The 13,077-nt window shown below is 45.9% G+C and overlaps 1 protein-coding gene across 1 annotated transcript in view; it reads right to left on the bottom strand.

The window, feature by feature from the left end:
• MTREX (Mtr4 exosome RNA helicase) overlaps nt 1–13,077 on the bottom strand; it is a 96,987-nt gene that overhangs the window by 10,378 nt on the left and 73,532 nt on the right. Inside the window, exons 20-25 of the mRNA XM_029066383.2 lie at nt 12,575–12,685; nt 11,864–12,052; nt 10,340–10,503; nt 9,920–10,025; nt 4,066–4,122; nt 3,041–3,203 (exon numbers count right to left, since the gene is read on the bottom strand). Coding sequence (XP_028922216.1) covers nt 3,041–3,203; nt 4,066–4,122; nt 9,920–10,025; nt 10,340–10,503; nt 11,864–12,052; nt 12,575–12,685 — 790 coding nt within the window. The remainder of the gene's footprint in view (nt 1–3,040; nt 3,204–4,065; nt 4,123–9,919; nt 10,026–10,339; nt 10,504–11,863; nt 12,053–12,574; nt 12,686–13,077) is intronic.

Here is a 13,077-nt window from a genome sequence, read left to right as displayed (position 1 = left end):
GATACCCCAGTGATCGAAGAGAACTACGGTGACAATGTTAATAACCATATGCTCTTAGCGGGTGTGCTGTGAAAGCACACAAACTTATTTTTCTCATCGGGGACCGTGACTTATCCGATGGCTTTATCACGGAATCTCGACGGGGCCAACTTCATTAAATCGTGTTAAACAAACCCAGTGTAAACATTTAGTTCATCAGCGAGTTTGAATTTAGAAACAACAATACGGTCTTTTTTATTTATCCTGCCCGCTTGTCTGTGGGGCACACTCCTCTCTTACATCACTGTCACTCTTGTTTGTTCCGGGTTTATCTGCCTCGCCTTTTCCTCCCTAAGCTCCTTCTAGCTGTGTCAACAGCTTTCTCTCCCTTTGCTCTTCCTGCTCCCCTTTGTCCTACTTTCCCCCCTCTTGGGCCACTATGGGAATGTGGAGCTCAAGAGCCATCCTCACATATGCACACATCCCTTCCATATGCTTCTCTCAGTGATAGAAGGAGATGATACCAATGATGTGAACAATAGCAACAACAGTGGGAAGAGCCCCAGAAGGTCACGGTCGCCGGCGAGCTCCTCGGAGCTCCCCTTAGATGGAGAGGCGGAGCCGTTCCGCTCTAGTCCGCAACGCTCGGCCGCTGCTCCGGGAACAGTGACCGGCACAGGTCATCTCGGCCGAGGGGACCCCGAGAACGGGAGGGAAAAACGGTTGAAGGGCCAGAAGATGGGTCTCAGGAGAAAAGTAACATGAGGGGCTTGCCTGGAGAAGAGAAGGCTGACGGAGGGAGGGAGGGAGGGAAGGGGGGGGGGGGGGGGAGGGATGGCCAACTTGCTTCAATCACCTGAGGATTTCGGGGGAGGACAAGGACCGGGAGTCCTCCATGTCCGCAGAAGAACAAACGAGAGTAAACGGCTCAAGTTAAAGCAAGAAGGACGCTCAGTTAGGGACTGAGGGATGCTCTTGGTGGTCGGGGGCATAAAACGCTGGCAAAGACCACCCAGAAATAATAATTACAGTAATACTACTAATAGCAGCATTTGTTAAACAATTCCTAAGCCCTCAGTAAATACCGCTGAATGATCCACTGACCGAAACACTGTACTAAGCACTGGAGTACACACCAGATAATCAGGTCGGACACACTCCCTGTCCCACAAAGGGTCACGGTTTAAGTAGGGGGGAGAACAGGGATCGAATCCCCATTTTACAGGTGAAGAAACTGAACCCCAGGGTAGTTAAGTGACTTGCTCAAGATCACCCAGCAGGCAAGTGGCAGAGCTGGGATTAGAACCCAGGTCCCCTGACCGCTCCTGGTCAGGCCCGGGCTCTTCCCAGTAGGCCACACTGCTTGCCTTTAAGTCAATCATCTGGAATGAGAATAGATAACTGCCGGGCTCCGGAGGGTAAGTCATTCCCAGGAAACCTCTCCTCTCCAACTCCAGGATTCTCTGGAGCCACCGTTTACCGCCTGCTATGGAAAAGCCCGCAAAACTCCTTTATTTATGAAACTTTACAGAAGAAGAGCCATCAAAATATAAACAAAGAATACTTCAGTTTATAGCAATCTAACTCGGCTGTTTTCGGCTAAAAGCTTGCCGACCCGTTAGGTTTTCTAACCTGGCAGTGGAACAGAAACACACAAACAAAAGCAGTGAAGATCATCTGTTTCCCTTTGGGTTGCTGGGACTCTGGCAAAGAGTTGAAAGGGATGGGAGGTGGGCGGGGTGGCTGCGGGGGGGTCCTCAATAGTTACAAAGAGTCCCCAGGAGGTTTACAAAAGTGGAGATTGTACATTCTGTGATTTCCACCAAATCAGATTGGAATGGTTTTGGGAGTATCATTTTAGAGCAGAAATGGAAAGGCAAAATATGATTTTTCTCATCAAGAATTCAACAGAATTTGTAAGCAGATATCTGACACTAGGTGGAAGAATGGGTATAGGGGTGGGTGAAAAGAAACAAAACATCCTTCCCAACCATATTTTTTCTTTAAAAAAAGGAAAATGGACCAGAGAGAAAAGGGAGCAGCCTGAACAAGAAGAGCAGGGATTTGAGAATCAGAAGACCTGGGCTCTAATTCCAGCTCTGCCAACAGCTTGTTGCGTGACTTCGGTTAGGTCACTTTACTTCTATGCCTCACTCTCTTTCATCTGTAAAAATAGGGCTTCAGTATCTGTTTTCTCTCCTACTTGAGACAGTGAGCCGAGTGGGACAGGGACTGTGTCTGATGTAATTATCTTATATCTACCCCAGCTCTCAGTATAACACTTGGCATAGTAAGTGCTTAACAAATTCAATTATCATTATGTCTTTTTTCTTTATCTGACAAAATACATACTGTACTTTTTCTTTTTAAATGAAAGAGGATAACTTGTGAATAAAAAGCTGACATCCCAAAGAACAATGCTGGCAGAATGAGAACAGTTAAAATGTATTAGATGAACAAATCTGGGCCAACAGCTGGCAATTAGCACAGATTTGTCCTGCTCTTGACACCTCACCTTGTCCCTAGTCTTGTATGGAGATAATCTCCCCTGTTTTAATAACTCATTAGCATGAATAAGGCATTAGTGACATTAAAGCAAAGCCTCCATTTTCTTTTCCAAACTCCCCGCCTGGCTCATTTTAGTAGCATAAAGGCACAATTATTCTCTGACAACAACTAGCAGCTTGGCATTTGAGAAAAGAAAAATCAACTGATGCAGACTTTAAATCATATTTTCCCCAGATTGACATTACAGTTGCAACGACTGTAGATTTTCAAAGGTTGAGGCGGCAAGTATTTGGACAAGTGGTTAGCAGAACTCACCGAAAGTTTCAAACTTCATGAGTTACATTTTCAAGAGACCCCACTTTTCCATCTGAGAGAAAGGCTTTAAGCTACTATGTCCTGCTTGGTAGATAACTTACTCTGTGTTTATTTTTAGCTTTTTTTTCCTGTTCTCCTAAGAGACTATTCTTCGATCTATGTTGTAGGGAAGCTAACTAACGCCAAGTCTTTGAACTCTTCCCAAACTTGAACTATCGAAAAGGAAATGTTAACTCACCTTCGAAGACATCCGTCATTTTGCAAATGTGAGCAAATGTTGCTCCATTAGCCCACGTGTACACGACATCCATTAAATTGGGCTTGAAGGAATTCAGATAAGTCTCCTCATCGATTTCTAATTTAGCTTCGGCCGAAACTTTGGCAATTCTTTTAGCGCATTCCTTAAAAAAAAAGAAGTGGATTTTTAGAAGGGCACGCTTTAATGCATGTGAGCTAAGGGTCCCTTAAAAGGAGCAAGCTGAAGGTAAAACATCAAATACCACATTACAAATGGACAAACACGTTAGTTCTTACTCTTTTAGACCAAAATTAATCCTTTTTCTTGACTAAGATTGGATTTATTCTATTCCATTTACTTTAACTGATGCTGTCAGATTTGGGGCATGTAAAGAGAGTCACGACTGATGTGTAAAATGCAGGTTTATGTACCCATTGTATAGTTTTCTCACTGCACACATACACGTGTAAATAGTTTTTACAGAACTCTAGTCTTTATGGGATTTGGTTCATAATTTAGATAAATCACAAGATATTTTCTAGTTTACCAAAACTATTTACGATTTTTAAAAACAAGGCATCCAAATAATCAAGATATTTTCAGTTGTCATTGTTTTTATTATGCTGTTCCAAGCCTGTGCTCTGCACAGATGGGATTCTCCATACATACAGCTAAATGACGGAAATGGAAATTCTTCAGTGTTTGAACGCTTAGCTTAATGCTTCTGGTTAATCACCAGCACTGAAAAGTGCAACTTCATTTCACTGAGGTGTTTTTGAGTAATTAATACCACTAAACCCCAAGTGCCCTATGTAAAATTAAAGTAAGTCAAAGAAAGAAAATGAAATCAAATCTCCAGTGTTTGTTTACAGTAAAGCCGTAACATTTTAATCTCAGAATTAAGTCTACCCTAAAACTGGCAACCGCTGAGGGAAAGACGCTGGAGATTCAACTATCGAGACTCCTGGCCTAGTCTAGTTTTTAATGGTCAAATGGTTCCTAAAACAAAAAACTTCAAGCCTTACCTGCATTTGACGAAGTGGCCCTGCTAACTGTTCTGTCAATTTGGGCATTTCACTGGACTGTAGAAGAAAAAGAAAATTAGCCCCTAAACAACTAATTGATGCACATGCCAACACGTCAGAACATCAACTGAAAAGGCCAAATAAAAGAAAAATGTATTCGTAACAAAAGGGAAGGGATAAATTTGAGGGGATTTTACTATATGGGAGTCTTTGAAAAATAAATTCTGCAGCCTAGAGGAAACGTGTCTGCCATGCACTGTACTGTTCCACTGTGCTTAGTACAGTGCTCTGCACATAATAAGTGCTCAATAAATGCCACTGATTAACTGATAGAGAACTCCTAGCACAAACGGCAAACTTTGTGATGAACAAGTTTGGCTGTAAAGGAGTACCTTTCAAAGTTTCTGGCGGATAAAGTGAAAACTAAACAGGGCAGATTTACAGACAACTTAGGGAAGAGGGTTAACAATATCAGAATGATCTATCATTGGTTAGCTCAGCAACCTACTTCTTTCTTCCAGGTCCTTTCTGCTTCCTTCCTTCCTTCTTTCCTTCCTGGGTATCCCTCTCATCCTATCTCTCTCTCTCTTGCCTCTCCTCCTCCTCCCCTCTCTCCACATACCGAGTCCTGCCTTTCCCTCTGCCCAGCCCTCCGCTTGGTTTGGTTGATCAGACGCTTGCCCCAGGCCAGGGAGCAGGCCCAAGGATGAGAAGCACATCTCCTCCAAGAAGCCTTCCCTAAGCCCTCCTGTCCTCTTCTTCCACTCCCTTCTGCATCACCCTGACTTGCTCCCTTTATTCATACCCCCCACTTCCAAGCTCCATAGCACTGAGTCCATATCTTTAATTTATTTATTTCTATTAATGTCTGTCTCCCCCTCTAGCCTGTAAGCTCTTTGTGGGCAGGGAATGTGTCTGTTTAGCAGGGAATGTGTCTGTTTATTGTCATAAATGTGTACTCTCCCAAGTGATTGGCAGTGCTCTGCACACATTCAGTGCTCCTTAAAGGTGACTGACTGGCTGGCCCCTGTCCTCTTCCCTTCCCTTCAGGCTCGTATCTCCTCCTGCCTCCAGGACGTCTCTACTTGGATGTCTGCCCGCCACCTAAAACTCAACATGTCCAAAACTGAGCTCCTTATCTTCCCTCCCAAGCCCTGTCCTCTTCCTGACTTCCCTCTCACTGTGGATGGTACGACCATCCTTCCCGTCTCTCAAGCCCGCATCCTTGGTGTCAGCCTTGACTCGGCTCTCTCATTCACCCCACACATCCGATCCGTCACCGAGACCAGCCGGTCTCACCTTTATGATATCTCCAAGATCCGCCCTTTCCTTTCCACCCAAACGGCTATCTTACTGGTACTGGCTCTCATAATATCCCGGCTGGATTATTGTGTCAGCCTTCTCTCTGATCTCCCTTCCTCCTCTCTCTTCCCGCTCCAGTCTATTCTTCATTCCGCTGCCCAGCTCATCTTTCTGCAGAAACGCTCTGGGCACGTCACTCCCCTTCTTAAAAACCTCCAGTGGTTGCCTATCGACCTCCGCACGAAACAAAAACTTCTCACTCTAGGCTTCGAGGCTCTCCATCCCCTTGCCGCCTCCTACCTCTCCTCCCTTCTCTCTTTCTCCTGCCCACCCCGCACACTCCGCTCCTCTGCCGCCCACCTCCTCACCGTCCCCCGTTCTCGCCTATCCCACCGTCGACCCCTGGCCCACGTCCTCCCGCTGTCCTGGAATGCCCTCCCTCCTCACCTCCGCCAAACTAACTCTCTTCCCCTCTTCAAAGCCCTACTGAGAGCTCATCTCCTCCAAGAGGCCTTCCCAGACTGAGCTTCCCCTTTTCCCGCTGCTCCCTCTGCTGCTTCTCTGGCCTCCGCTTCACCTCCCCCCAGCTAAGCCCCTTCCCCTCTGCTCCTCCCCCTCTCCCTTCCCCACCCCTCAGCACTCTGCTCATCTCCTCATTTGTATATATTTTTATTACCCTATTTATTTTGTTAATGAGATGTACATCCCTTTGATTCTACTTATTGCTATTGTTTTAATGAGATGTACATACCCTCGATTCTATTTATTGCTACTGTTTTTGTCTGTCTCCCCCGATTAGACTGTAAGCCCATCAATGGGCAGGGATTGTCTCTATCTGTTGCCGAATTGTCCATTCCAAGCGCTTAGTACAGTGCCCTGCACGTAGTAAGCGCTTAATAAATACTATTGAATGATGGAGAGAACGTGGGCCGGAGAGTCAGAGGAACTGGTTTCTAATCCTGGGTCTGTCACCTGCCTACTGGGCGACTTTGAGACAAGTGACAATGTCTCTGAGCTTCAATTTTCACATTGGTAAAATGGGGATTCAATACCTATCCCCTCTCTGGCTTAGCCTGTATGCCTCATGCGGGAAAGGGATTGTGTCCAACCTAATTATCTTGTGCCTTCCCCAGCGCTTGGCACACAGTAAAGGCTTAAGAAATACCAGTATTATTAGAATGGAATTTATGGCCAAAGTGAGCATATGTTGGACGATGCTGGACAATAGTATCAGGACTCAAGAGGCGGTGAACTTGGTAGCCACTGTGGGCCCAGGCCAGCCATTTCTCTGACTTCCTGCCTACCTGTCCACATCACGAAGGGCGGTAGGTCATCGATCAGAACCCTTGACCGCTGACGGCCTCGCCCCAACAGGCAGGATGGAAACCAGAACTCAGGCGCTGCACAAGTCACTAGCTCTAGAATCGAATCCTCCGAGCGAGTCTCGGGGCTACCCTCGTGGGATGCTCGACCCAGAACCCAGGTCTCCTGATTCCCACAGCGGAGTTCCTTCCTCTGGAACAACCGCAGGGGCATAATTATTATTATTATGCACATATTAAAGATGGATAATTTAAGACTTCACAAGGTGACGTCGTTTGTTCAACATCAAAGTCGGTCAACATCAAAGTCGGGGGGGGGGGGGGGGCAGAACACAGAAGTTACTGATTATGAGCAGCTAAATGTTATGGTGGCTCCAAAAATATACCCATCAAAAACTCACCGCTTAATCTTCTGTGCAAAAATTTACCTGAAATTTTTAATGTCTTAGAACATATCACTTGAGGAGGGGGGAAATGAGGGGAGGAAATGAGAAGCTCACTTCTCAAGCGCTTGGTACAAGTGCTCAATAATACCACTGACTGACTGACTGAGAACAACCTTCCAGAAGGCTTTTAATACTCCAAGGAAGACCATCTTATCCATGAACTTGCTTCTCCAATGGACTGGCATCACCCTATGTGGCTTTCCGGCTTAAAAATTCAACCTTTTTGAAGTTGAAATGTACATCCTCAGGAGCTGATGACTGAGCATCATTGAGCTTGAGTTATTAAATTGGCGCCTCACCCAGTGACATGGTGTATCATGATTTAGGAGCCTGTGGTTTGGCTGACCGAGTCAGACTACTTTGAAGAAGTGACATGCTTGGCCTCTCAGAAGAGGGGATTTTTGGACTGTTCCTTCTTAAAAAATATAATTCACAAAATTAGCCACCAGAAAGTTTGACAAGAAGGACGACCTCTAAGCCTCAGATATGCAGAAAAGTTATTTTATTTGCCTTATTATAACTGACTTTACTGTCCTGGAAAATTATTTTAGCAACAGCATTTTTTTCAGTGCTCTACGATTAACTCCATAAAATATAGATGTTTACCCCAAACAGCACTCCCAAGTGAAACCCTCCACCGAAAACAGATCTTCCGTTGGTTTTGGCCAGATGCTACCGAGAAATTGCAGGCTGGAAACTTGGTAGTCCTCTAGGAGCCTGATTAGTCCTTTCAGGCTACTAGGGAAGTCTTTCAGAAACCCAGGATAGCCGGGTGCAGTCCTGGTCCGAGATGGCAGCTCAACTGTCTGGAAGTGTTATGTTGCCTTCCAGATGCTTCTACTTATCCCCAGGATCTAATTTATGCTACAAAGGCAGTGCCCTAAAGCAGGACCCTAAGTAATAATAATAGAAATAACAGCAATAATAATATTAATGTTAGAAGCTTACTATGTGTCAAGCACTGTATACCAAGCATTGAGGTAGATTTGAGCTATTCAAATCCTACACAGCCCTTGTCCCACACAGGCCTCACTAAGAAGGAGGGAAAACAGAAATTGAATCTCTATCTTATAAATAGGGGAAATGAGGCACAGAAGTGAAGTGACTTGCTCAAGGTCACCCGGCAGACATGTGGCGGAGTCGGGATTAGAACCCAGGTCTTCTGACTCCCAGGCCCAAGGTCTTTCTACTAGGCTACACTGCTTCCAAGGGTGGACTCTAAAATCACAGGACAGAAAATGGCAACTAGTGTGGATACTAGCGAATCGGGTTGGACAGAGTCCCTGTTCCAAATAGGGCTCACAGTCTCAATCCCCATTTTACGGATGAGGTAACTGAGGCACAGAAGTGAAGTGACTTGCCCCAGGTCACAGAGCAGACACGTGGCGGAGTCGGGATTAGAACCCAGGACCTTCCGACTCCCAGGCCCGTGCTCTATCCACTACGCCTTGCTGCTTCTCTTTGCTGACGGGTAGAGGAAAGCAGTTCGGTATCCTTGTATCAATCTGCTACCTGGCTAAATAAATGGAGACCAGCAGAAAGAGATGACCAACGGGAATACTTAGGTCTGTGACAACCTGGGTTTCCAAAACGGGCTGTTGGCTAGAACGAGATCAGCCAATTAAGGAATGTTCTTCCGATCGTCCCGCATGCATCGCCATCACGGGTAACTGCCGCAGCACAGCAAGTTTTCCTCAACTCGCAAGACTGCAACCATCGAAAGGGGTGGGGTGGGGGGGAGCGTGGTACATGAAACTGGTCTCTGGAAGACAAAATGCACTTGACTTGGTCTGCCCGTCAATTTCACCCTACAGAGCAAACTCTCAAAAGAGTGTGACCTTGGGCAGGTCACTTCACTTTTCTGTGCCTCAGTTCCTTCATCTGTAAAATGGAGATTAAAGACTGTGAGCCCCATGAAGGACATGGACTTTGTACAACCAGATTAGACTGTTTCTAAAGGGCCTGGAACAAGATAAGCGACTAATAATAAATACCATAAAAAGAGAAAGACCAGACTTATTTTCTCTCCGAGAAAATTGTGTTGGCTCCAAATTATAAAATGGAGAGGTAATTTTTCGTATTTGTCAGTCCTCCAAACCAACATGCTTATTTTGGGTTTTTTTAACAGTTGAAAGTGCAACTCGACTAACATTAAAAATGATGCCTGGGCCAATAATGACACTTTCTGATCACTGACTGCTCTTCTGTGCCCAAGGAAAAAGCTGGCCTATCACTTCAAGTTTCCTTAGTCACCCTCAATCCCGTCTCTGATTTTTTAAAAAAAACATCCTAACCTATCTCCATTTATACCTTTCATTTCACTTACTCATTCTGCTCATTCTTTCTAGCAAAATAAGAGTTCTGTACTTGCTAGGCTTTACCTTCTACGGGCTTAAACCTGCCCATTCTGAGTCGTAATAAGGAAAGCAAAAAAGTTCATTTTATCGACTAGACTGCGAGCCCGTCATTGGGCAGGGATTGTCTCTAGCTGTTGCCGAATTGTACATTCCAAGATCTTAGTACAGTCTTTGCACACAGTAAGCGCTCAATAAATACTATTGAATGCATAATGTCTATTCTTTCTTGAATACTTCCATGCCTTCTTCCACTTTCCTCCAAAATTCTCCCGGGTTCATGTCCTTGGGTACTCCTTCATAATTAAGATACCGTTACTATAACTCTCCCCAATATTCATCCTTCCCAAATGCTTTGGCTTGTGCACGAGCCCCATTTCTGCGACGGTTAGCTTGATAAGCTCTTTTTTAATTTAGCAAAGTAACTCACATTTTCTTGGAACACAAAACAGCTCAGTAATGCCGTCGCTTGTTCGGCCGAGAGGTCATTGAAAAGTCCATTAAACATCATTTCGGTCAGGAGCAGCTCATCGGCGCTAAGAGCCAAAAAAGCAATAGAGGAGAAAGTGAAGAAGAGAATATGTTTATCTTAAAAGAACAGCTGTCTAACAGGCGCAATCTGGCCATTTTGGAAGGGGCGGGGTAGCATGTTTTGTAAAGGTCAAAAGAAATACGGGAAATAACAGCACCTTCCGTTTTAAGCGGGTTGACCAGGATCGAAACAAATTTTTGATTAGGTTTTGAGTAGGAAAAGAGGATAAAGAACTTGGAAGGCAGCTCTCAGTCCCCCGGAATAAGTGGCCTGACCGTGTGGCAATAACCGCCTCGACTGGCCAACTGTCTTGTTTACCTGCTGATCTCACAAGCCACTCTCCCCTTCATCTCTATGACATCCGAAGATGTGGCAAAGCCCAACCGCCGCAGAACCCGTTTGCGACATTTGAGCTCATCCATTTGTAAGACCGTTCTCGCTTTCTTCAGCTCTCGCTTCGCACCTTTAATATCCACCGCAATCTAGAAAAAAAAAACACCACATGACACAAGGGTCAAATGCTGCGTTCGCCAGAGGCAACCTGGAGTCCCTCCGATTTGAAATGGGGGGTGGGGTTGGGGGGGGGAGCTCGGACCATTAAAAGAAACAAAAGGCCGTTGTCAAATTACAAAACTGCACTTCGTCCTGGAAATTGGTTAATAAAAAGACAGGACAACTGGTTGCTACTAGACATTTAGTTATTGTTACCCAAAGGATAATGCAACTCTCCACACTAAGAGCTCGTTGTGGGCAGGAATGCCTCTGTTATACTGTACTCTCCCAAGAGCTTAGTACAGTGTTTTGCACACACTAAGCAATATTTACTTTAAGGAATAAATACGACTCAGTGAATGAATGAGGAGGTGAGACAAGGCAAGGAGTGTAGTCCAACCTTAACCACCCACAGGGTGTGGGGGAATGCACTCCTTGCTTTGAAAATGCCAGAATTGATCCCTGCTCAGACATGCCCGGGGAGGGAGATGGGAAGGGGAGAAGGCTGACTAAAGGAGAAAGGTAGGGCGGAAGGAGAGGGAATAGGGAGGGTGGAAATGTGGAAGTGGACAGGAGGGGAGAGGGACAGGGAGGAAGCGAGAGAGAGGAGAAGAGGGGAAAAGAGTGAGTGAGGTAAAGAGATGAGGTGGCTGAGTGGGAAGGGAAGCAGGAATGAGAGCAAGGGAGGAGGAGGGGAAGGGGAAGGTGAAAGAAGAAATACGGGGAGAGAAATGGCGACATGAGAAAAAAAAAACAACCCTGCTTCATGAGGCCCCGGGTTCAATTCCCAGAAGCTCCGCCTGTGGTTCTCCGGCGCCTGGTACAGTGCCTGGCACATAGTAAACGCTCAACGAATACCATCATAACTATCATCCTCCTCCATCTCTTCTCCGGCACCCTAAAAACCCATCTCCTCTCTCTCCTCCCGTGGCTGCAGCCAGTAGTTAGTGCAGCTTGACAATTCAGCCGGTTATATTTATTGAGCGATTACTGGGTGCACAGCACTGAACTAAGCGCTTGGGAGAGTACAAGAGAAGAATGAACCGACACATTCCCTGTCAGGAGCATGGACATGCCCCATCCTCACTGTGGTCAGGCCCAGCACCTAGGGCAGGCTCAGGGCTGGGGAGTTGCCAGGAGAGGCTTAGTTCCCGGGAACCAAAGCCTCACCCCACAAATATCTGGGGGGAACCAACCTACTAGGGTGGGGCGGCGGGAAGCCGGGGGAGAAGAGAGGATCTACGGGGCTGCTGGGTCTTGGAGGAGGAAAGCTGCTTTTTAAAGCCGGTCAGCACACCACTGCTCAATCCACTTAATCGATACCGAGGACATCCAGCCGGCGAGTCCTACCTGGGCTTTCCTTTCGCACAGCTTGTAGACCGTTTCCAAGTTGGAGTCGTTGTGGAGCGGGTGAGAATACATACGATGCTCAAAAGCCTCAATTTTTTGGATGACTTTTTTCAGTCCCTGATCTTTGATGCCCATATCATCAATGGGATCTAATAACGGGACTCCGTCGGGAAACCGCTTCTGTACTTCCTGAGAGTACAAAATTTCCAGATAGGGATCCGTTACGATACACGACAGGAGGGGCGAGAACAACAGCTGCTTCTGAATGATTAACAGATACGATGCTTAAGTTTTGTGCCACTGTGGCTTTCGGTCCTTTTTATGTGAGGCAAGGCACGGAGACCCCCTCAAACACCCTGAGTTTTGGGTGCAAAAGGGTTCTACTGGAGGAGAGAGCCCCGACAGGCGCCCCCCTTGATGGCTCTTTCCCCGGGAGCTGAGGCAGTGGGATGGACTTCCGTCAAGAACCAACCTCCCATTGACGCTGACCACATTTCTACAAAACTCCTTTACACAAGGCAGCACCAGCTCCCATAACAATTACTCTGTCCCTCTGCAGTCTTATTCTGAAACATAATAGTTGGTTGCCAGAAAGAAAGAAATTACAAAGCATCGTTTGGTGACGCTTTCATAAAGCTCTAGATCCCGCTGGGTTCTAATTTAGTCCGGTGTCTTTTGAAAGCCTGTGATTCAGTACAACGCCAGGCTTACCTGTATTGACTTTAACACACTTTGTCTGTTGTCCACTGGGCGCAGGTCTTTCGGGATGTAAAGTCTAACACTGCTGATGGAAGACAGAAGATGTACCAAAACAGGAACAACCTATCAAAACAATATTCTGTGATAAATTACAACTGCCCATCTTATCTTAATAGGCTGAATTTTCCAGAAGCAAGGATTTAAAGGAAATCACTTCCAGACCCAGCAAAGCACTGCAGCTAAAGGAACGGCTTTAGTGAAGGAAGAATCATTGCAATCCATAACTTTTATTCTGTAGGCTTTCTCATTTCATGGACTTCAAGGGCAATCTCTTTCCAGTCCCTTTAATAACCTTGGAATAAAGTTAATCATCGTTCCAGCAGGCAATTGGGGCCTCTACGACTGCACATGGAAAACAGGTTAATTAAAAAGCGAAAATAGTTTTTGAGGCATATAGGACCACGAATCTTTCTCAACTGGTGATGTGGCTCAAATGAGACACGGCAGATGAATCC

Source organism: Ornithorhynchus anatinus, chromosome 1, assembly GCF_004115215.2.
Source record: "Ornithorhynchus anatinus isolate Pmale09 chromosome 1, mOrnAna1.pri.v4, whole genome shotgun sequence".
NCBI lineage: Eukaryota > Metazoa > Chordata > Mammalia > Monotremata > Ornithorhynchidae > Ornithorhynchus > Ornithorhynchus anatinus.
The sequence above is the reverse complement of the archived record's forward strand: the minus strand, read 5'-3'. Positions and strand labels throughout refer to the sequence as shown.